At 49.3% G+C, this 23,341-nt stretch overlaps 2 protein-coding genes across 2 annotated transcripts in view; one reads left to right on the top strand and one right to left on the bottom strand.

Moving 5' to 3' along the window:
• Positions 1 to 10,520, bottom strand: part of patj (PATJ crumbs cell polarity complex component) — a 54,583-nt gene extending 44,063 nt beyond the window's left edge. Inside the window, exons 1-15 of the mRNA XM_088004806.1 lie at positions 10,381 to 10,520; positions 9,678 to 9,748; positions 9,411 to 9,589; positions 7,901 to 8,071; positions 7,687 to 7,826; positions 7,436 to 7,625; positions 4,746 to 4,874; positions 4,391 to 4,672; positions 4,208 to 4,310; positions 4,017 to 4,105; positions 3,772 to 3,901; positions 1,544 to 1,648; positions 364 to 425; positions 231 to 287; positions 24 to 158 (exon numbers count right to left, since the gene is read on the bottom strand). Coding sequence (XP_087860932.1) covers positions 24 to 158; positions 231 to 287; positions 364 to 425; positions 1,544 to 1,648; positions 3,772 to 3,901; positions 4,017 to 4,105; positions 4,208 to 4,310; positions 4,391 to 4,672; positions 4,746 to 4,874; positions 7,436 to 7,625; positions 7,687 to 7,826; positions 7,901 to 8,071; positions 9,411 to 9,589; positions 9,678 to 9,699 — 1,794 coding nt within the window. The 5' untranslated portion in view covers positions 9,700 to 9,748; positions 10,381 to 10,520. The remainder of the gene's footprint in view (positions 1 to 23; positions 159 to 230; positions 288 to 363; positions 426 to 1,543; positions 1,649 to 3,771; positions 3,902 to 4,016; positions 4,106 to 4,207; positions 4,311 to 4,390; positions 4,673 to 4,745; positions 4,875 to 7,435; positions 7,626 to 7,686; positions 7,827 to 7,900; positions 8,072 to 9,410; positions 9,590 to 9,677; positions 9,749 to 10,380) is intronic.
• Positions 10,040 to 14,374, top strand: tm2d1 (TM2 domain containing 1). The gene is made up of 8 exons (XM_088004805.1): positions 10,040 to 10,179; positions 11,525 to 11,722; positions 12,315 to 12,388; positions 12,568 to 12,676; positions 12,789 to 12,880; positions 13,831 to 13,904; positions 13,967 to 14,095; positions 14,204 to 14,374. The coding sequence occupies exons 2-7, from the start codon at positions 11,532 to 11,534 to the stop codon at positions 14,075 to 14,077; spliced, it is 651 nt and encodes a 216-aa protein (XP_087860931.1). The 5' UTR covers positions 10,040 to 10,179; positions 11,525 to 11,531; the 3' UTR covers positions 14,078 to 14,095; positions 14,204 to 14,374.
• The last annotated feature ends 8,967 nt before the right edge of the window (positions 14,375 to 23,341 follow it).

Raw genomic sequence — 23,341 nt, forward strand, 5'->3', positions numbered from 1 at the left:
CTCCTGAAAGCGGGAAGTTTTACCTCCAGCAGTTCGTCCTCAGGCCTCAGCACGCCATGTCGGTCCACGGGGCCCCCGGGGGCCACAGAGGAGATGTAGTGGTGGCCGTCGAAGGAGTCCAGCTCCACGCCCAGACGCAGGATGTGGATGGGCAGCAGCTGCAGAGAGACAGAGGGTCGGTCAGGAGGACCTGCGGCAGCCAGACCAGCAGCCAGAATGCGACGCTGCACCTTGGAGGATTTCTGCAGCTCTGCGTCGTCTTGGATCACGGGATCCAGGTTCACCACCTGACAGGAAACCGGAAACAGGAAGCACAGTCAAACATGCAGCAGAACCGGATCAGCTGCTGGGTTCTGGACTCACCAGGACGAGGTACTGAGGTCCCAGAGCCGCCTCCCACTTGGCTCGCAGTTCTGCATCAGACGCTGCAACACACAGAGCAGGCTGAGTCTGGGCTCTGGGTTTCACTGAGGAACACTGGAAATGCATGGTGACCTTTGAACTCTGCATCAGGGTCAGAGGCTTTGTTCGGACAAACCGGACCAGAGGTCAGATGGTTCTGGTTCCTGCAGCGTGAGGCTCAGTCAGCTCAACGCGCTCCGCATGCGTCAGCTGAACGGAGCCGGGACCAAAACATCTGGAGCCAGAACCACAACCAGAACCAGAACCAGGTCTGGGCAGGTGGAGTGAAGAACAAGGCCATCGGCCGTTTAGGATTCCTGCTTGCTGCAGTGAAAGCGCCGCAGTAAGCAGCAAGCATTGGCCTGCGTTAGTTTAATGACCGAGACGAGAGTAGGACAGATGAGCGCTCGGCAGCAGAGCGACAGTCTGTCTGCAGACTGGGAAGCGGATTAGGAAGCGGACGGACTCCGAGATGGAACGCTGTGACGTTCTCCTCAGGTCCAGGTGTTAGTCAGAGCCAGCTGATTAAATTAGCATTGCTAACCCGCTTCCACCTGGTGAATTAATGCGCCGTGTTGGCCTGAATCAGAGCAGCAATACATCCCAGAGGGACGGGCGTCTGCCGCACTAACGAGAAAGAGAAACTCAGAGTGGAGTTGGGGGGCTGAGGCTTGCAAACAGGAAGTTGTTCTGTTAAATTCCATTTATTAAGCTGTTCCGGCTAAAAATAAAAGGAATTATTAAGCCGGTTTGCCAGGGTGTCTGTTGCTCAGAGCATTTGACTGATTTATCCTTAAAGACAGGTTTATAGTTTAAGCATTTAAAGCCGCAGAGCGGACCAATCGCACAGCTGCTTGATCTCTGAAGTTTCAGTGCGGCTCGCGCTCCTTCCTCCTCTCACTCAAACTGGACTCAGGCTGACCTGATGGATGTTTACATCAACCCCCTGTGAGGAATTACGATTCCTTGGAGAACTCCACATCAAGGTGGGAGTTTAAAACGAACCGCGTCGGCTCTGGTTGAGCAGCTCTATGTGAACCACAGGAATAACTTGTAGTCGCCTTCAGAGGAGAGTTGGGGATGATTTATCTTTGTGAACAAACAATTATGCGGCGTTTCCACCTCAACACGCTGCCCGTACCAAATGTCACTTCCTGCTTCATCATCATGATGGATCCAGATGCTGACAAGCGACCTTTGACCTCCAGGTTCCTCCTCTGAGACCCTCTGGTTGAGGCCCGCTCCACTGAAACAGACAGGACAGAAAACCATGAAGGACTTCCTGGTGCCTGGAATAACCTGGAACAACCTGGAACCTTTTTCATCAGTTGGTTCCAACCAGGAAACCAAAACCGCTAGAACCTCAGAGCCGTCCTGAAGGTCACCGTCCGTGTCCCATCAGGCCCATGGAGTCACATTGAGCTTCCAGAACTTTCTGCTGTCTGGACCCGAACCTCCTGACCTCTGACCTCTGACTAATGACCAGCGGAGGCGCTGAATGCAGAAGCGGCTCTGCTGGTCAGATAACGGCAGAACGCTGCAGCTTTGAACACAGCAGGAGATAACGGCTCTTCCTCGGCCCGTGGGCTGACCGGACCGGACCGGACTGGAACAAATGACCCGAAACCTAACAGATTAATCTCTGCAGACACTGCAGGAGGAAGAGGAGGAGAAAGAGCTGCACATTCTGCAGATTACAGCCAGGAACAGATTCATCAGACAAAGGTTCTGATAAGGTCCACCCGACCAGAACCAGAGCAGTCCAGCTCACAGTCACTATAAATGTAAATGATGATTTTTCTCAGGACAGGCGGCCCGTCAGAACCAGAACCAACCGCAGCGGTTCAGCTGTTAGTCACATGACCCGTTGGAGGCGGTACTTCCAACATCAGAGCCAGTATCTCGCCGTCTGGACCCTCGACCTCTGACCTCTGACCTGTGGTCCTCTTTACCCCATAATGAGATCTCTGGTCTTTTGAAGCATATGCCGCTGTCGGCGAGTCCACTGGATGTTTTCCCAACGTCTCTTTTTAACGATATTTTAACTGCAGTCAGCTTGATAAATTCGTCTCTTTGTTCAGAATTTGTTCCTCGATGTTTTAAAACTGCTGCTAAAAAAGCCCAACCTGGATTCCTCTCTGCCTGAAAGCTGCAGACCATCTCTAAACTTCCTTTTGTGTCCAAGATCCTGGAGAAGGTTGGAGCGCAACAACTGAACTCTTTTCTTGAGGAAAATGATCTTATGGACAATTTTTAATCTGGTTTTCGTAGACTGCACTCCACAGAAACAGCATGATTAAAGGTTTCTACTGATGTGTTGATGGCAGCTGATTCTGGAAGCCTCACTGTGTTTGTTGTTCTGGACCCGACTTCAGCTTTTCACACTGGATCTCACTGTCCTTATCAACAGACTAAGATCTTTCTGGTATTTGTGGCTCCGTCTTAAACTGGTTTAACTCTGATTTATCTGACAGGTCTGTTCCTGTTTCTATGAACAGTGGTCACTCTGATGCTGGGAGGCCCCAGGGTTCAGTTTTGGGCCCACTGGGCCTTATTTTAAATCGCTACGGTAACGTCTCATACCATGTGTATGCTGACGATATGCACATATATTGTTCATTTCCATCCTCTGAATGTATAAATTGACTGAACTCAGTAACTGCCTGTCTGGCACTAAAATCTGTCTGAATGACCTCAGGCAGGACCGAGACGCTCATCGTAGCTCCTGGTGAGAAAATCACGGAAATCAGGAAGCATCTTGGGTTTTTAAACCCTTGGAACAAAAGTAGCCTCAGAAATCTGGGCGTTCTGTCATTGGACAATCATTGCAAACTGTTAGCTGGCAACTGATTTTACCATTTAAGGAATATTTGGAAGCTGCGAGCTTTTTTATCACATGATGAGTTAGAAAGTCTGTCCATGCTTTTATTTCTTCTCGCTCAGACTTCTGTAACGGCCTCTTAGTGGCTCTGAGTGGATCCTCCACGGCTGCAGCCGGGCTTTGAACCAGAACCCACAGAACCGATCACATAACTCCGGTTCTGGCCTCTCTGCTCTGGCTCCCGGTGTGTTGTAGGACTCACTTTAAAATTTGGTGTTAACTTTTAAAGCACTTCATGGTGAGGCTCCCAAATATAAATTGGACCTTCTGCAGCCTCTCTGTCCGTCCAGGTGGAGCCCCGAGGCTCTGGAACGTCTCCAGTCGACTGACGCATTTAAAAAGTCTCAAGACTTCAGACTGGCTTTTGGTTCATTTGGTTCATTTTGGATTCTTTTATTATTGATGTTTCCTTTGTTGTAAAGCACTTTGTGATGTTTGTCTGAAAGGTGCTATATAAATAAAGTTTACTTACTGTATCGCCCTCCTACCTTTATCTAGGGATCTTTCCAGGCCTCTGACTTTCTTCCGGACCAGAGTCAGAACCACAGTCTGACCCGTCTGCTTCATCACCTCCAGAACCTCCTGGTTGGTCATTCCATGGAGACTGACGTCATCCAGCTGATGGAGAGACAAGATGGAGAGGAAAACCTGATGGGTCAGAGGTTCTGATCCCAGAGAACCGTCCCCACCGTCTCAAACGGATTCCAAAGCCCAGACCCGGTCAGGGACTCACAGCGAGGAGGCGGTCATGGACCCGGATGTTTCTGCTCTGGTCCGCGGCGCTGCCAGGAACCACGTGTTTCACAAACACACCCACTGCATCTGAGACAGGAAGAAGACATCAGAACGCTTCATGTTCACATCTGGACCCGGGACCAGGACCCGTTCCGAAACCCAGGACCGGTTCCAGGACCGACCGCCCACCTTGGCTGGTCAGTGGATTGAAGCCGACGATGGAGATGCCGAGGCTCTGGCCGTCCTTCTTGCTGAGGGGAACTTCATGGATCTCGTATCCCTCCAGGTTGGGCTGAAGCCAGAACCAGAACCGAGTAAAGAGGGTAAAACTGTTTCACGTCGTCATGACAACCATTTGAACCGAAGGCTCACCGTCTTGCTGGGCTGGCGCTGCGGCGGGGCTACAGGAGGACCTGGAGGTAAGGACGTAACGGGGGCGGAGTCAGGAAGTGGAGGAGGTACGTTAACGAAGGGGGCGGAGTCAGGAGGCGCAGCCGGGGCGGCGGCCGCCTGTCCTTGGGGGTCCCTGGCGATCAGCATGGTCACATGACCGCCGCAGGCTTGCAGAACCTTGACCACCTGGTCGCTGGTGAGGCCGCTGGTGGGCGTCGACCCGATGCGGAGGATGTGGTCACCTGTGCGGAGACGCCCATCCTGATTGGACAACGGGAGAGAACCCGATCAGTTGTTGTTTTGGTTCGACCTCAGGAAGAGGAAGCAGACTCACCCTGTCAGCTACGCTGTCGGGGATCACCGTTCGGACAACCACTCCGCTCGTCTTCCCGCCAACAATTCCAAAGCCCAAACCGGAGCCGTCGTTGGAAAGCTCGATCTCCTCCACATGACCCCAGAGGTCCTGCAGGAAAAAATCAGGATCAGGATCCGGACTCTGCAGCTCCAGGTTTTATCAGCAAAAACCCAAAGACTTAAATCTGTAGGGATTGCAGACGGAACCAGGCAGTAAATAATCTGTCAATGTGGATAATCTGGCTGATGGGTCATCACTATTCCTGAGATCTGATTGGCTGCTGGCTGCACCTGAGCAGCAACTGCTTGGAGGTGTTTAAAGTGGGAGCCCTGCTAACTAACACACACACACACACACACACACACACACACACACACACACCTCAGGCCGCTGTTCCGGTTCTGATTACAGCCCTGACCCGATTCAGCAGCTCCGCCTCGCAGTAACAATCCTTCCCTTCATTCCAGAACCTCAGGGAGGAGCCGACGCTCCGCTTCTCGACACAAGCTCTCAGTTTTCTCAGAAACTGATCCATTACCGACCCGGCGGAACCAGCAGCAGGTTCTCTGGGTTCCGGACCGACCCAGTTCGTCCTCGTGGAGCAGAACCAATCTAATGAACCAAGTCCATCAGAGCACAGGAAGCAAACTCAGAACCGAAAGCTGTAGCTCTCATGCGAGTCCTTGTCTCTCTTGTCTGGTTCTGTTGGACCCGGGCCAGGTTCTGCATACCGGGCCCCCGACCCACCTGCTGCTTCATTCATGTCCCTCTCAGATCGAGGTCATGTTTACTGGAACCACGGACAGAACCGGGCCGGACACCGTGACCAGACCCAGGACTGGGCGAGAAGATGCACTAAAATGATCCGTTTGCAGAAAGCTGCATCGCCATGGCAACTTGGAGGACATGGCGACTCTGCCCGAGATGCTGACCCATGACCCCTCCATGTTGGAGGTCACAGAGCTTGTTTTGTCTCTGGAGAGCATGCGGATGTTTTCAGGGATCAAAGTTCAGATTTCAGCTCTAGATTATTTTTGTCAGTGAGATTAGATCAATGCTGACTGACCTCACCAGAACCGGGCCGAGGTTCTGGTACCAGCCAGAAGGTTCCAGAGAGCTGCCTTCTGATGATGATGATGGCCCACAAACCAATCAGCAAAGTCTTTAGAAATTACCTGAACATTTTCCCCAAACCCCCTGGTTGCCCCCAAACACCTTGGTTGCCCCCAAACACCTTGGTTGCCCCCAAACCCCCTGGTTGCCCCCAAACACCTTGGTTGCCCCCAAACACCTTGGTTGCCCCCAAACACCTTGGTTGCCCCCAAACACCTTGGTTGCCCCCAAACCCCCTGGTTGCCCCCAAACACCTTGGTTGCCCCCAAACACCTTGGTTGCCCCCAAACCCCCTGGTTGCCCCCAAACCCCTTGGTTGCCCCCAAACACCTTGGTTGCCCCCAAACACCTTGGTTGCCCCCAAACACCTTGGTTGCCCCCAAACACCTTGGTTGCCCCCAAACCCCCTGGTTGCCCCCAAACACCTTGGTTGCCCCCAAACCCCCTGGTTGCCCCCAAACACCTTGGTTGCCCCCAAACCCCCTGGTTGCCCCCAAACCCCCTGGTTGCCCCCAAACACCTTGGTTGCCCCCAAACCCCCTGGTTGCCCCCAAACAACTTGGTTGCCCCCAAACCCCCTGGTTGCCCCCAAACCCCCTGGTTGCCCCCAAACCCCCTGGTTGCCCCCAAACCCCCTGGTTGCCCCCAAACACCTTGGTTGCCCCCAAACACCTTGGTTGCCCCCAAACCCCCTGGTTGCCCCCAAGCCCCCTGGTTGCCCCCAAACACCTTGGTTGCCCCCAAACCCCTTGGTTGCCCCCAAACCCCCTGGTTGCCCCCAAACCCCTTGGTTGCCCCCAAACACCTTGGTTGCCCCCAAACACCTTGGTTGCCCCCAAACACCTTGGTTGCCCCCAAACCCCCTGGTTGCCCCCAAACACCTTGGTTGCCCCCAAACCCCCTGGTTGCCCCCAAACACCTTGGTTGCCCCCAAACCCCCTGGTTGCCCCCAAACCCCCTGGTTGCCCCCAAACACCTTGGTTGCCCCCAAACCCCCTGGTTGCCCCCAAACAACTTGGTTGCCCCCAAACCCCCTGGTTGCCCCCAAACCCCCTGGTTGCCCCCAAACCCCCTGGTTGCCCCCAAACCCCCTGGTTGCCCCCAAACACCTTGGTTGCCCCCAAACACCTTGGTTGCCCCCAAACCCCCTGGTTGCCCCCAAGCCCCCTGGTTGCCCCCAAGCCCCTAGATTAACCCTAAAGTGGGTCTGTGCGATGGCCAGCAGCGATTGAGAAATCATTTCCCGACATGGATCGCTCGTCCTCCTCTAGCCTGAAGCTCAGCCCGTCAGCAGCGCCGACTTCATTTCCTCTCAGGTCATAAAAATGAAGTCAGTCAAAGTCAGCAGCATCACAGATCCTCACAGACAGGAGGGCTCACTCTGTTGCAGAAATGTGGCATTAAAGTCACCTCCAGGTGTGATGGGGCGCCTCCTACCAAACCCGCTTCGGTTCTGGGGAGGAGCCGGAACAACCAACACAGCAACTGACAGAACCCCTTCACCTGACCAGCAGAACTCATCAGAACCCAGCAGGACCCAGCTCCATTCCACTGACCGTGCCAACTGGCCCTTCAGCTGGACCTCCTGGTGCGACCCGGTCCCGGTCCCACTCCCGGGCCACCACTAGCTCCACGGTCTCGCCAGGCTGCTGCAGCAAGCTCAGCACCGCTTGGTGGTTCCGGCCCGGTTCCAGAGGACTGCCGTTGATCACCAGGATCTGGTCCTGCTCCTGAAGACGCCCGTCCCTGCAACAGAACCCAGGTCAGAACCAACCAGAACCACTCTTTGTGTCCGGGTGTGCCTCACCGGCCGGCGATTCCTCCCGGCTGGATGTGTTTGACGAAGACGCCGTGGCCGCCGCTTCCTGCCGGGTTCAGACCGACCACGCTGAACCCCAGGCCCCCTGAAGCGGGCCGGGTCAGAACAATCGGCTCGATCCGGCGGCCCTGCGAACAGAACCGGCTCAGTCCCGCGGCACACGTCGCCGTGACGATGACAACGCCACCGAGGCTGAACCTACCTTCGCCGCCTCCTGGATCCACTGCTGCAGGCGCTCCGTCGGGGGCGGAGCCTGAAGGGAGAGAGGCGACGAGCCATTGGTCAGGACGGAGGACGGGGCGGCGCTCATAATCAGCTGACCGCGTCTGGAGAAACTGAAGTCACTGCAAGCATCAGGAGGCAAGCTGCTGAGCTGGGGGGGCGGAGGGGAGGAAGAGGAAGGAGGAATGAGACCGTCAGGTTCAGGTTTCATTAAATACTGATTTTCATCTTTCTGTTCTGGTGGAACCTGGTCGGTCGGTTGGATGGATGGATGGATGGATCATCCATGGTCATCCATCCATCCGGGATGGTTGGATGGATGGATGTTGGATGTTTCCTGAGACGTTCAGGGCCTCTTTTCAGGAAGTGCAGCACTGAGTTGCATCAGGACAGCGAGGAGTTAGAAACAAGGCGTGGGGGTGGGGGGTGGACAGAGGCGGGGGGTAGAAGCAGAGGAAGGTTTGGAAGCGGAGCATCGATTTCCCCGAGGCGCTGCGGCTCCAGCAGCTGATGTATGAACGACCTCTCCTCTCTCGTTGTGAGGCGTATCGGTCTGCGGCTGATTGGGGCCGGGCTGACGGCGCAGGACCCAGCCGAGGCCGGGCCGTTACTCAGTCGGGACATTAGTGGCCCGTGCCTCCGTCGCCACGGTGACCTTTGCAGCACTTAGTGTATGAAGGCGCCCGCTGCGGCTGCCATTACCTTAATTTGGCTGCAGGTTGTTTATTGTGAAGGCGGCGGCACGGTGGAATACAGATCAGGGCTGGTCACATGACCAGGGGGCGGGGCTACACCTGCCACATCCCAGGAGGAGGTCCTGATCCAACTGGAAACACACCAGAGTCAGACCAGCAGACCCGGCTGCTGAGATCAGAACCAAAGTTCAAATGGAAAACAACTGGAAAATAAAAGCCAGACAGAAGCAGAAAAACTCCAGGAGCTGGAAGTTCCTACTCTGAGTGGAGCCCTGAAGTAATCGTGGCAACCGTTGACCCCGTGTTATCTGAACTTGAGGGGGCACAGCGATTATGCAATCAGGTCGTCCAATCAGAGACCAGACCAGATGCTGATATTGTAATTCACGGTCTGGTCCCTCTGAGCCAATCAGATTGCAGCAGGGTCACTTTAAGGGTTTTAAGAAGTAAAAGCCTAAACTCACATCTGATTGGCTGAGCCAGCATGAAGCCAGGCTTCAGCTCAAGACGTCCTCACAGGCCCCGCCCCTTTTCTCCAGCTGGTGGGCGGGGCTTAGCTTCAGACGGACCGGGATGGAGGTCCAAAAGAATCACAGTGGTCTCTGAAGGACACATGACCACTGGGTCCAAAACCCAGAAGCCAGTGGGCGGAGCTTCAACTGATCTAGTGCTTCCTGATTGGTCTGAAGTGGAACAAGGAGAGCGGCTCGGCCAATCAGAGGCGCAGGATGTGAATAAACATTCACAGAACCTGGTTCTCTTCCAGGTTCTGTACCGGTTCCGGCCGTTTCTCACCTGCTGCTGCAGCTGGCGGACGGAGTGCTGCAGCGTCAGGACGCGGCCGAACAGCGGGCTCTGCAGCGCCTCCTTCAGGCTCCCCAGGGCGGCGCTCAGGCTCCACTCCTCCCTGTGGACCAGCCGGTTCTGGAGCCGGTCCAGAGCAGCCAGAACCTGCTGGCGCTCCGCCGACGACACTGAAACAGAAAGAGCGGCAGGACTCGACAGAACCGATGAGCTGACGTGAGAACCAGAATCGGAACCAGAACCGGAATCGGGACTCACCGACGGGGACGTTGTCCAACATGGCCGTCCTGGATCCGGGCGGCACGCAGAGTCACCGGGCCGACCAGAACCTGGAGCCACAGGGAGGAATCGGGTCAGACTTAAATACTCAGGTTCTGATCTATAAACCGGGTCAGAACCATCACCAGGCTGAACAGCTACCTGCCTACATGCGCACGCGCACTGCGAGTCTGACAGTTTCTGCGTTCAGGTGGTACATCTGCAGGTAAGAGTCCAAAGCGAACCGAACCGAGCCGGGTTTACTTGTAAGACTGACAACCCAGTTCACAGAAAAGAACTTCGCAGAACCGGACCGGGTCACACACCTGAGCTCACCTGGGAGGAACCAGGAAGTGAGACAGCGCGGTTCCGATGGGCGCTGTTCGGCAGTTTAATGAGCTAAAACCGGTACCGTCCAGATTCTGGAGCCACCGGAACTGCTCCGAGAGGTCCAGCTGGACTTCCAGCAGGTGAGGCAGGTGCGGCCAAACTTCCCTGACAGGTGAGAGAAAACCTGCTGAAACTGGTTTAAACGGCCGAACCTGAACGCAGCTTTGTTCAGCGCGAGGAGAACCATGAGGTTCTATTAAGCCGAACCCCCCCGCCCCAACTCACTCGAAACCGACCAACCCGAACTGACCCAGTCCGCCCGAAGCTAAATTGCTAACTCAGCTGGGCTGTCCGGACCAGAATCAGAACTGACCTTCTAGCCTTCCGACCGAACCGAACCTCCTACAGCCGCTGAGTCCACACTTAGCCGTAGAACCATCCGGAACTGGGACAGGACTCACTTCAACTGGACCCAGTTCGCCAACAGTCGCTGTGATGATGCCTTTAGGTGCCGCCGGAAATGACAAAGCTGCTGCGGTTCGTGATTTGAGCAGAGATGAACGGTCAGAGGGTTCGGTTCGGTACTTATCAGTAACTCTCTGCTGGTTTTATACCGACTGCTTCCTTTAATAATTTAGTTTAATAATTTAAAAAAGTGTTTATTTGTTGTTGTTTTTTTAAGTTTATTGTGGAAGTTTAAAACATTTTAAATAATGATGATGATGAAATAGATGGAAATAAATTATAGCTTATTTAGAATTAGTTCATCTCGCCCGGAATGTCAGCTGGAGAGGCACCAGCAACCCTCCCGAACCCACTAGGGACAAGGGTGTACAGAAGATGGATGGATGGATGGATAGAATTAGTTCAGATATTTTCGAATTCTTAAGGAAATAAATGTTTTAAATGTAAAAAAGAAAAAAAAATCCAAGGTTTTAGTAAATGAAATAGAGTAATAAGTAAAATAGTAAAATAAATTTCTTAGATTACATTTCTAATAAAATTTCGTTTTTATTTAAAAAGTAAATAAAACTTAACACAAAAATAGATTTGCATTTTTCAAATATACCAAAATACACTACGTGTAAAATTGTTTGCAAATATGAGATGAATTAAAGCTGAAAAGGAAATATAGTTGCTTTAGAAAAGCACGTTTGAAACAAATATAACACTTAATTGTGGTAAAATAAATAAAAGCAATTCTCCTGCAGGTTCGGCTGACAGGAGGAGCGGCAGGACGGCTGCACCTGAACGCGTCGTTCGGCCAGAATGATGCGTTCATGTTCAGTCTGTGCTTCTTGTTCCGCCTCTTGAGAAGCACTGCAGCAGAACTTGGCCCATGTTCTCACTTTTCCCATTCCTCTTTAACCGGATCTGTGTTCAGGTCCGGTTCTGGTCCACTCTGCGGGCTGAACGGCCGGTTATGAAGCGTTTGGGTTTGCTGAGATCAAAGTTTTATTTAAAAAGCTTCATACAATCCAGAATCACCGAGAACCTACGGTTTAATCTAATCTCAGAGCTCCGATGGCCCACCGTCCTCAGGACCCTGAAGGCAACACGCTGTCACGTGATGGTTGGCTCATCATGGCGGCTCCCTTCGGACGGTTGCTACTCCTGACGCTCGTGCTGTTCTGCTGCGGTTCTAGTTGTGGTTCTGGTCTCAGAGCGGCTGAGGCTGAAGAGGCGGAGGACTGCAGACACCTGAGGCTGGGACAATATCCTTCAGTCACGTGACTCTGCTTCAGGAAGGAGCCCTTAGCTTAGCTTAGCTTAGCATGGTGTTTTTCTGATAGTCTGTAGCTCTACGGTAGATTGACGACCTGCTGACTGAGATGAGTCTGTTGGTTCTGATCCAGAATAACTCGGTTCTGGATCAGATGGATGACATGGTCTGATCAATAAGTCAGCAAAAGAAACGGAACAGATGAAAAAATGTCTGATGATCCTAAATATTACAACATCCTAAAGGTTTTAAAGCATCTGGATTCAAGAAGCTGCTTAACTCTAATTATTCATAATTAGTTTGATTTCTTTTTGTCCATTATACTTATCAAGAAATTCAATTAAAAATAATTTCCATGAATTTTATTTTTTTAAATTCACTTTTTTATACATAAACACAATTTCAGTTTTGACTGTTATTGTTTTAAGGTCATTTAATCTGTTATTTTATTGATCCATCAGCAGCTCGTTTGGTTTCTGAATTACATTTTAGTAAATTTGTAACCCTGAACCCGCATGGGTCCAGTTCTGGTTCCAGTTCATTAAAGCTGTGAGGTTCTGGTTCTGGTTCCTTGACCTGGTCACGTATCTGTGCAGAGACCCGAAGATCGATGAATCCACGCAGGAACCAGAGAACTGCCGGGATGGCGTGGCGTTTGGTGAGTCCGCTCCATCCAGACCCGCTTGGTTCTGGTTCTGGAATCAGTAGTAAATGTAAATAACGGTAGAAAGGAGATGCTTGGACCCATCTGGTTCTGATGGTTGGTTTGACTGAAGATGAGGAGAGAAGCAGCAGTCAGAACCAGAACCGGGTCAGAACGTGTGTCTGTCTCTGCAGTGGACTGTCTGCCCGCTCCAAACGTCACCTGCCGGCTGTCCAATGGAACCGAGGTCCGGTTCAGCGGAGACGAGGTCGGCTTCAACAGAACCGTTGCCTGCAGGAACGTGTGAGTGTTTCCGGACTGAGCCAGAACTTTATACTCACCGTCTGGTCCTGGACCCAGATAAACTGGGTCGGTTCTGGACTGGATGAGGACCAAATGTTCTGTTTCCTATCAGGACCGGATATTCCTACAAGGTTGCCGTGGCGCTGTCTCTGTTCCTGGGCTGGCTGGGAGCGGACCGGTTCTACCTGGGATACCCGGCCCTCGGTACACACACACACACACACAGAGACACACACACACAGAGACACACACACACAGACACACACCTACACACACACAGAGACACAGACACACACACACACACACACAGAGACACAGACACACACACACACACACACAGAGACACACACACACACACACAGAGACACACACACACACACAGAGACACACACACACACACAGAGACACACACACACACACAGAGACACACACACACAGAGACACACACACACAGAGACACACACACACAGAGACAGACACACACAGAGAGACAGACACACACAGAGAGACACACACACACACAGAGACAGACACACACACACAGAGACACACACACACAGAGAGACACACACACACACACACACAGAGACACACACACACACACACACACACAGAGACACACACACACAGACACACACACACACACACACAGAGACACACACACACAGACACACACACACAGACACACACACACACACACACAGAGACACACACACAGAGACACACAGAGACACACACACACACACACAGAGACACTCGGGTCCCAAATTAACTAAAACTGTTTTAGACTTAATGTTAATTTTTGGTAATTTTTTCTAAAAATTGAAGTTTTTTTATTTACATTTTATAGTTTCTGATAATTAATAATTGTTGTTGATTTGTCTTATTGGTGTTTTATTTGCTATATTTACATTTTTTAGTTTTTTTCGTTCCTTTATTTTATTTTTTGGAGTTAAATATTAACTATATTGATATTTCATTTATTTAAAATTTGATGTTTTATTCATGTAATTATTTTTTTCAGTAAAAAAAAATTTTATTTTATTTTCTGTTAGTTTTATTTTTAGTCATATTTTGCCTTTAATTACTTATTAGTAATGTTTGTTGATAAACGGGTCGGCGGTTCTGACCCGGCAGGCGGTTCTGTGTTCCAGGTCTGCTGAAGTTCTGCACCGTGGGATTCTGTGGGATCGGGACTCTGATCGACTTCATCCTGATCGCCATGCAGGTAAGTCCAGGACCAGAACCAGAACCAGAACCAGACCCCTGACTGCAGCCCCTGTTCTGCAGATGGTGGGCCCGGCGGACGGGTCCAGTTACATTGTGGATTTCTACGGCGCCCGGCTGACCCGGCTCTCCATCACCAACGAGACGTTCAGGAAGCCTCACCTGGCACTCTGATCACAGCCGGACCGGGCCGTGAGTCCAGAACTCTTGAATCCGTCAGAACCGGATGTGAGGGGCGGAGCCTGCGGGTTCCCTCCAGCCGGAGTCTGCCCGGTAACAGGTGATGCTTTGTTTCTGCAGGCGCAGCCTTCAGGTGAAAGAGGAGCAATTGCGTCTTCATCACCCGTCACATTCCTGGAGGACCGATCCGGGTGTCCATGTCCTCCATGTCCTCCATGTCCTCCATGTCCCTATTCAGAAGTTTTTCTGCTGTTTAAGTTATTAAATTTGAAATAAATCATTCTGAGTTGTTCTGCGTCTCGTCCTCGATTGGTTTGGGTCTCGGTCAGGTCACTGAGGTTCTGGAAGGAAACCCAGGATCACCAGCAGTTCATCCTGAGTCCATCAGAACAGAACCGGTACCGCCGGTACCGCTCTAAGTTCTGCTCAGAGCTCCAGGATGATCAGTCTGGATGAATCTAAACGCTGATGGACCATCAGATCGATCTGATCTGTGATCAATCCTCCATCAGAGCCAAAGCTCCTCAGGTAGCGGCTCACCTGGATCAGCTGCTGATGGACCTGATCGTCTCCTGATCAGAACCAAACCTGGTGGATCCATCTGCTGATCAGCCTGTTTTCTCTCCAGTCAGAATGAAATGAGCCTCAGATGCTTTCAGACGATGAGTTCCAGAATGATCATCACTCTTGCACATGTACAGGTCGAGAATCTTATACCAACATGGTCACGTGTGACCTCCGGTGACACCGGTTAGTCTATATAGTCACGTGACAATGACATCTTCTCACATGCAGGTTAAGTAGGTGGTAAGAATTTGATTATTGCGTGTCGCTGGTAGCCTTGAGACTACGGTCGGAGCTGATTTTCTCGCCCTCAGAGGCTGCGCAAGGTCTTCATTGATTCAATTCTGTTCTTCGATTGGTAAGTCGATTTTCTCTTTTTAATCGACGGGAGCGCCGGTGCGTCAATATTCCTGTTGCTGCTGGTGGTACAGCGTTGGCCAGCTCCGACCAGCTTGTTGCTTAGCCATATCGGCTTGTATTTGTGGCAGCCGCGTTCAGATTGCTGTTTCTTTATATTGCGCCGCCGTGTTGGCTTGTCTTATATTATTAGTGTTGCCTTTTGTTAACGTTGTGCAGCCGTGTCCGGCTTGCCTCATAAATATTGCTACCAGGGGCGCAACTACATATTATTCAGGTGGATGCGAAAACATAAATCGGCGCCCCCCCGACCCCCCAAAATAGGAAGGAAGGTACGTAAGTGTGAAGGACCGTAGAAAACATACGGTCGCTCTATCCGTATGAGCGATCGTATGTTTACCCCCCCAAATGAAGATACGTGAAAGGTAAAACTCGCTACATTTACATGTGCGCGAGGTGAAGGAGTGTAAGGGCGGTGAAGTGTATGCGAAGGCATCATCGGGGCGCCGCCCCCTCCAGATGGGGTTTTGACGCCCCCTCTGGTGCACCGCCCCTATGAGTTGCATGCGCTGCATACCCACTTTTTGCACCACTGATTGCTGCCGTGCTATGGTGGTCGTAGTGCTCCTTGCAGCTTTTTTTCTCTGATCGGAACCGCTGGTGGCGTTTTTCTGCTCACCGGGTTCCCTTGCCCATTCGCTCGTCGGCTAAGTGTCAAGAGTGGCGATTTCAGCAAGACCTGACCTTGTCTTGTGAGCGTGAAATGCTGGACGTGCCGGGCTGCAGAGTGTGTTTTCCCCTCTCCAGTTGGAGGATGGGCATGATCTGTGTCCCTCTTGTTTGCAGATGAAAGCACTGCTCGAGTCCCTTAGAGACTGGGTTGGCTCTGGTCTGATTGGAGACCCGGACCCAGGGCAGAGCATGGGTTCAGGACTCTGTTTTAGAAGATGATACTATATCCCTGGCAGCATATGGTACTGATTTTCAAGATCCATTTGAATCTGGCTTGTGTATGTCGACCGGTAGTTCGCGTATCTCTTCCTGGTCTCAGTTGGAAGAGGATGATTCAATAGTGGGCACTTTGAGAACTGCGCTTGCTCGGTTGCAGCTGGATGCTCCACAGAGCCAGCCTGATGCTTCTAGTGCTTTTTTTGGCGTTCTACTACTAGGTCGTCCTTTATGGTTCCCCCATCTGCCGACTATGTGAAGGAGGTTCATGTCTGTTGGGCAGGCACTAAGGCCTTTTCATGGCCGACCTCTGATGGCAGGGCCCTGTCGCTCATGCAGGATCCACCCAAGTTTGGCTTAGGTCAAATGTCCGCCAGAGCCCCCTGCCGTCCTCTGAACGCCCCCTGGGGGGTGGTACCGCCCACGTTGAGAACCGCTAGCCTAAGGCTACACCCATCTTGTACACTGCACCGATGCAGGAACTGCTGGTGTCCAATCAATGCCTTGCATCACTGGCTCAGTGGCGAGAGGTAGCGTTTATGACTAAAGGGGTTCTACTGGGCTCGCTGCTGGCTCGTCGAGAGGTTGTCTCTACCAACGCATCCACCACAGGATGGGGGGCGTCGTGGCAGTGACGGATCGCCCGGGGGACATGGTCTCCGCGGGAAAAACTGCAGCACATCAACGCCTTGGAGTTGAAGGGTGTGCAGCGGGTGTTGCGACACTTCCTCCCAGGCCTGCGCGGAAGGCATGTCCTGGTGCGGTCCTGGTGCAGTCAGACAATACTTCGGTGGTTTTTCATATCAACCATCGGGGGGAACACGGTCGATAACATTGCTGAGGCTGACCCAGAAGCTCTTGACCTGGGCACCCCCTCTTTTTGCCAGCCTGAGGGCGGCCCACATTCCAGGGGTCCAGAATGAGCCGGCCAATATTCTGTCTCGAGGACGGCCACCACCGGGGGAGTGGAGGCAAAACCCAGAGGTTGTGGGGGTTATTTGGGGGAAATATGGCATAGCAGCTGTGGACCTGTTTGCATCCCGAGAGACAACACATTGCCCGCTTTGGTTCTCCATGGCAGACAGTGCCAGTCCTCTGGGTCAGGACGCACTGGCACACGACTGGCCAAGAGTGCTGCTCTATGCTTTTCCGCCTCTTCCCCTGATAGGCCCAACACTCCTGTGAGTCCTTCAGGAGGGGCATCAGGTCCTTCTAGTGGCCCCCTTGTGGCCGGGGAGAACCTGTTTTCCACTGCTGCACAGGCTCTGTTGCAGCTCTCTAATGCCTCTTCCCCACAGGAAAGACCTTCTGTCACAGCTGGGGGGTCAGATCCTGCATCCCAATCCCAGTCGCCTCCAGCTCTGGGTTTGGCCGCTACGAGGCCCAGCATCTCCTTCTCGGAGTATGACGGAGACGTTGGGCATACAATGACTAACGCCAGGGCCCCTTCAACGCGACTGGCATACACTCATAAGTGGAATGTTTTTAGCAGTTGGTGTCATGCTAGACATGAGGATCCTGTACACTGTTCTATTTCAGTTATTTTAAACTTCCTTCAAGGATTGCTTTCTCAGGGTCGGTCTCCATCCACTCTGAAAGTTTATGTGGCTGCCATCTCTTGTTGGCATGTGGTGGTGAGTGGAGAGACGATAGGCCGTAACAAAGACGTTTCTTAGTTTCTGAGGGGTGCCCGACACTTGCACCCTCCCTTACACCCTGTCGTACCTGTGTGGGACCTTGTCTGTTCACGAGTCCTGTTGCCGTTGGAACCTAGCTGGCTCTGGCGTTACTCTTTGGCCTGACGTGGCATTTCTTTCTAAGGTGGCCTCATCTGCAAGCCACTCTGCGCCCCTCCAGCTTGCTCGCTTTGATGCAGATGGGCCTGATGAGCCTCTCTGCCCTGTTTGGGCACTGGAAGCGTATGTCAGACGCTGTATGTCAGTGTCTTACATGCGCAGACACTGCGGCAGTCTACGGCAGTGTGCCGTAGCAGACTATCAGACTGCCGTAGCTTCTCTATGGCAGTCTGATAGTCTGTTTGTTTGCTATGCAGAGCCCCGCAAGGGGCAGGCCCTTTCCAAACAGCGTCTTGCACGTTGGATTGTGGATGTGGTGGAACAAGCATACGTTCTACAGGGCCACCAACCTCCTGCTGGTGTACGGTGCCATTCCACCAGGAGCATTAGTGCGTCATGGGCCGCTATGACTGAGGTCACTCTGGAGACTATCTGTGCAGCAGCCTCCTGGTCATCTCCAAATACTTTTGCTAGGTTTTACAGGGTTAACCTGGCCGCCTTTCACCCATTGGAGGGGATCCTGTCCCAGCGTTCATCGTCATCCTAGTCAGGTGGGCATGTTTTGGGATTGTTTCTTTTCTGTGTGTGATTCCTCAGGACTCTGTTGATAATCGTCATCCAGTGCTTTAAGCACCGCCTCTGGCGGTCAGTAGGGATGAAATAGAACGAAAGTTACGACTGTAACTACGGTTCTATGAATCCCGGATGACCGCCAGAGCGTTCGGCCCCTCGGAATCATCGTGTTTTGCGAGAAGATTAAGGGACTGAGCTGTCATTGTCACGTGACTATATAGACTTATAGTCACGTGTGACTGGGGGTCACACGTGACCATGTTGGTATAAGGTTCTCGACCTGTGCATGTGCAAGAGTGATCATTCAGTGCTTTGAGCACCACCTCTGGCGGTCAGTAGGGATTCATAGAACCGTAGTTAGTCATAACTTTTGTTACATCTTTATCAGACAAACTGAGGAAGTTATTTACATTGGAGTGAGGTTTTGCCATCCTTTAGTTTTATTTTCTTTATTTTGTGTGTGTTAAGTTATTGTCTGAGGATAAATGTGGTTCAGTTTCATTGTTTAAACAATAAAAGATTAAAATCATTAAAAAACACCGAGTTTGATGCTTTCTGGTCTAAATAACTGAATGTTGTCAGGTTTCAGTGTGTTTAGGTGAGTTTTGACGCTTTGTAGTTTGATATTGTGCACAGATAAAGTTTGTGTGGCTGTCGCACATTTTCACACAGGGAAAAAGTCTGTGTATATTTACGCAAACTTTGACGTAAAGTTAATTTTTATTCATGCCAACTTGTGCATAAAATATGGGACCACACATTTTTATGTGTGTACGCCGGTTTAGACATGAGGCCCCTGGTGTGGTACAGACACAAAAAGCAACTGAAATCGCTCTTCACTTAAGTTTCACAAATCACAAACTTGGTTTTAATATTCTCCTATTAGAGCATAATAACATAGTTCAGGTTTGAAGATGTTGAAGTTTTTTAACTGTAGCAGATTAAAGATGCTGAAGGTAGCGAAAAATTTGGTGGAATCGCCCTTTAGCCATTTTCCGAAACGGAAGCTCCAATCGGAAGCCAACTTCAGGTCACTGTACAACAAACATAAACTCATGAATTCAATACTCTGCTAGCATAAACCGAAAGTAAGCTCAGGCATGGGTGATTCTTTTTTTGCGGCAACATTTCGGCTTCAGGACATTTGAAAAAAAAAAGTATTAATGTTTTAAGTATTTTGTTACAACACTGACATGTTTAACAATAAGAAATTAATAACGGGCAAGCTCAGGATTGGATGAATTAATAATTACAGGTGTTTTTTTTTCACCATTGTCTCTGAATGTGTTCATGTGTTATGAACATTTACATATAGACCACAAATAGTTAAACGTACATTTTGAAAAATAATGACTTTTTCTTAAAGAGTGTGTCCCTTTTACTATATAATATGTTTTATTTTTGAAATTGTAACACATCATGTAGTTACGAATCATTTATGTCTTTATTGTAAAGAAAAAAATGTTTTTTTTACTCATTATTACTGACGGCATTGAAAATATTGGTAATTTAAAAAACTTATATCAATATGTGCATTTATTGGTCTTCAATTCCCAACATGGCATAGAAAAATTCACAGTATTTAATGTTTCTGTAACAATATTTAATAAAAACGTGTGGAATGGAACAATGGTGGATTGTCCCATAACAGGGTGGAAAATGAATGTCTTCTAAAATCTGATGATTTTCATCATTAGTTGCAGAATTGCGTCTTTCAAGTCAAAGTAAAGGCAGAGTATTTGTCCTGGCTCTATTTGGGCAAACAGGTGACATCCCTGTAGTGGATTTTCCCCTGACAGACTCATTGTTCCTCACAGGAGTCAATGGGGGCAACTAGTGAAATGAAAACAGACAAATGGGAAAGACATCTGATAATACCTCAGACTGCTCTGCAACTCTATTCCATCATCTGACATTTTTTACTTTTCACCCTAATTTCCACCCATAACAGGGTGGAACTTTTCTAACTAATCTACCTGTAGCTCTTTATGTGGTGAACATTTAGCTAGTTAACCTTCAACAGAATAATAAACCTTTAATGACTAATATAATGTTTTTTAAATTCTACTGAATAAACATTTTCACAATCCATCCTAACAGGGTGGAGCTTTAAGCTTTACTCATCCAGGTTTAACATGTTGAAGAGAAGAAACGGTACAGAGATGGTGACAGTTGAAGCTGACTTTGTTTTCCATGGTTGAATTTACTTCAAAACCTTTGATGTCACTTACATTAAATGGTTTTTATGGAATTTTAGACTTTTTGAAGGCAACAAGGAAACATCCCAACAGGGTGGAAAGTACTGGGACATGTAGAATATGAGGAAAATATCAAATAAGAAAAATAGTTTTGACAATAATGTTTAGTCCAGTCAATCAACTTATTGAAAGAAAAACATTAAAAAATATATATTTCATAGTTCAAACTTCATGAGGAAGTCTGTTACATGGCTCTGGGGACGCAATGAAATTGAGCATGTTGGTCACCAAAAAAGTGTGTAAAGAACAAAATAATATTTAAAAGGCATTTCATTTATATTTGAATAATGGCAAACATCAAAATGTACAATTAAAATACTTTGTTGTAAATATTTGGCACATTTTACAAAAAATAATTGTAAGCAAAACATGGGGACATGGAATGTTGCCGCAAAAAAAGAATCACCCGTGTACAGTTTTACTTCCACAATGTGCAGCTAGAACTTTAACAGCAGCGCCCCTGGTGGCCGGATGAATAACAGGCTAAAGAATTGTGAAGTTGGCTGCTTCACAATGTCGACAGTTACTTTTTGTCAATTTTTATTTCTTCGCACTCTGAAAAGCTCGGGGGATACAAGCCATTCATTCATACGCCATTCGTACAAACAGTTAACCAGTCATTCAACCAGTTAGCTAACCAATCATACAAAAATGATTAGTTAACCTAAACTCCTGAGGTTACAGTAATACAGGATTAAACTAATAAACTATTAAAAGTGAAAGAGTTCAAACAGAAAAGTGATAAGTTTCAGAAGAGGTTTCAGGCTGAAGGATCCACAAACAGAAACCTGCAGAAGTCATAAAACCAACAGATGGAACGGATAGGGGACACAAGAGGAGGAAGAGGTGGAGTTTGTTCCTCAGGGGAGATGTCGACCTCTCAGAGTAAATGTCTCCTCCACAGGGACATAAAATCATATTTAAAGATCCTGGAGAGCTCCGTGTTTGAAGAAGCTTGAAGGAGGAGGAGGAGGAGGAAGGCTTCATCTCTAAACTCTCTGATATATTTTAAAACCTGACCTCTTGACATGAATATATCAGTTTTTAAATCCATATTTTTATCTGAGCTACAGAAATTAAACTGGGAACAGATTGAATAAAATGTGTCAGAAACCAAGATAAACCTCCATCTGCAGAGCCTTCCTTTGACCAATTGGAGGGCGGATTACTGGCAGGTGGGGCATCTGTTGGTGGGGCATCTCCACCAACAGCCACCATGTTTCATCTTCAGGACCAAAGTTCTCCAACTCAGTGCAGCCCTGGATAATTTCCTACTGACACCAATCTGGATATTAAAGCGCTCCAACTTTACAATGGATGTGATAATGCTTTAATGCCCTAATTTGCTAATGCTCTAATATGCTAATGCATTATTGCCCTAATGCACTACTGCACCAATGCCTGAATGCACTACTGTCCTAATGTGCATTAGGAGCCTAATGCACTACTAGTGCCCCACTAGTGCCCTAATACCCTAGTGGAGGGGTCACCAACTCCATTCCTCAAAGGCCACCATCCTGCAACTTTTAGATTCACATCTGCTCCAAAATGTCTGAATTCCCTCACCAGCATTCATTCCTCTCTGCAATAGGCTGGAAACAAGCAGTTTATTTGATCCAGGTGAGTTTGAGCAGAGATGCATCTAAAAGGACTGGAGAACTGGAGTTGGTGACCCCTGTCCTAGTGCATTAGTAGTAGCTACATGCATTCAGGCATTCAGCTAATGACTGAATGTGCTAATGCCCTAATTTGGTAATGCCCTAATACGCTAATGCCCTAATGTGCTACTGCTGTTATGCCTGAATGGGCTCATGCCCTAATATGCTAATGCTCTAATGCCTGAATGTGTTAATGCCCTAATTTGTTAATGCCCTAACACGCTAATGCCCTAATGTGCTACTGCCCTTATGCCTGAATGCGCTAATGCCCAAATATGCTAATACCCTAATGCCTGAATGTGTTAATGCCCTAATGCTCTAATTTGCTAATGCCCTGGATAATACCCTACTGCCAACAATCTGAATATTGAAGTGCTCCAACTTTTACAATGGATGTGCTAATGTGTTAATGCCCAAATTTGCTAATGCTCTAATATGCTAATGCATTACTGCCCTAATGCCCTAATTTGTTAATGCCCTAATATGTTAATGCGTTAATGCCCTCATGCACTAATGCTCTAGTACCCTAATGCACAATTTGTAAGGTTTTATCTATTTCTGTTTATTCAGGTTTCAGTGTTCTGTGGAGTCTCTGTGTTGTCCCGTCTATACCTTGTTTACACATGTCCCTTGTTTAACCTGATTGTCTCCTTGCATTTAGTCCCACCTGTGTTCCTGCTCCTGGGTGGGTCCACCGCATCTGTTCTCATGTTCTACAACCTGCAATTCATGACACTATTGCCCTAATGCCCTAATGCACTACTGTCCTAATGCCTGGATGTGCTAATACACTAATGCCCCAATTTGCCAATGCGTTAATGCTCTAATGTTCTAATGCTTTATTGCCCTATGTTAATGTTGTAGCTTCAAATGGCCTCAGGTCTTTCTGGATTGTAAATCCTTTTCTAAATTTCAATTTAGAAAAGGATGTAAAAGCCTCCCACTGAGGCTTTTTCTAAGTTGCTCAGTGGGAAAATTACAGTTCTTAGGATGTAGATCTACATCATTAGATTCAGATCCTGATGGATGCGACATTGCAGATCTACGCTGGATCATTTTCAGCCGACCATCAAATCAGCCTCCATACTGTCTTCCTGTTGGATT

This window comes from Poecilia mexicana, unplaced genomic scaffold, assembly GCF_051168715.1.
Source record: "Poecilia mexicana isolate PSO_F unplaced genomic scaffold, ASM5116871v1 scaffold_4, whole genome shotgun sequence".
NCBI lineage: Eukaryota > Metazoa > Chordata > Actinopteri > Cyprinodontiformes > Poeciliidae > Poecilia > Poecilia mexicana.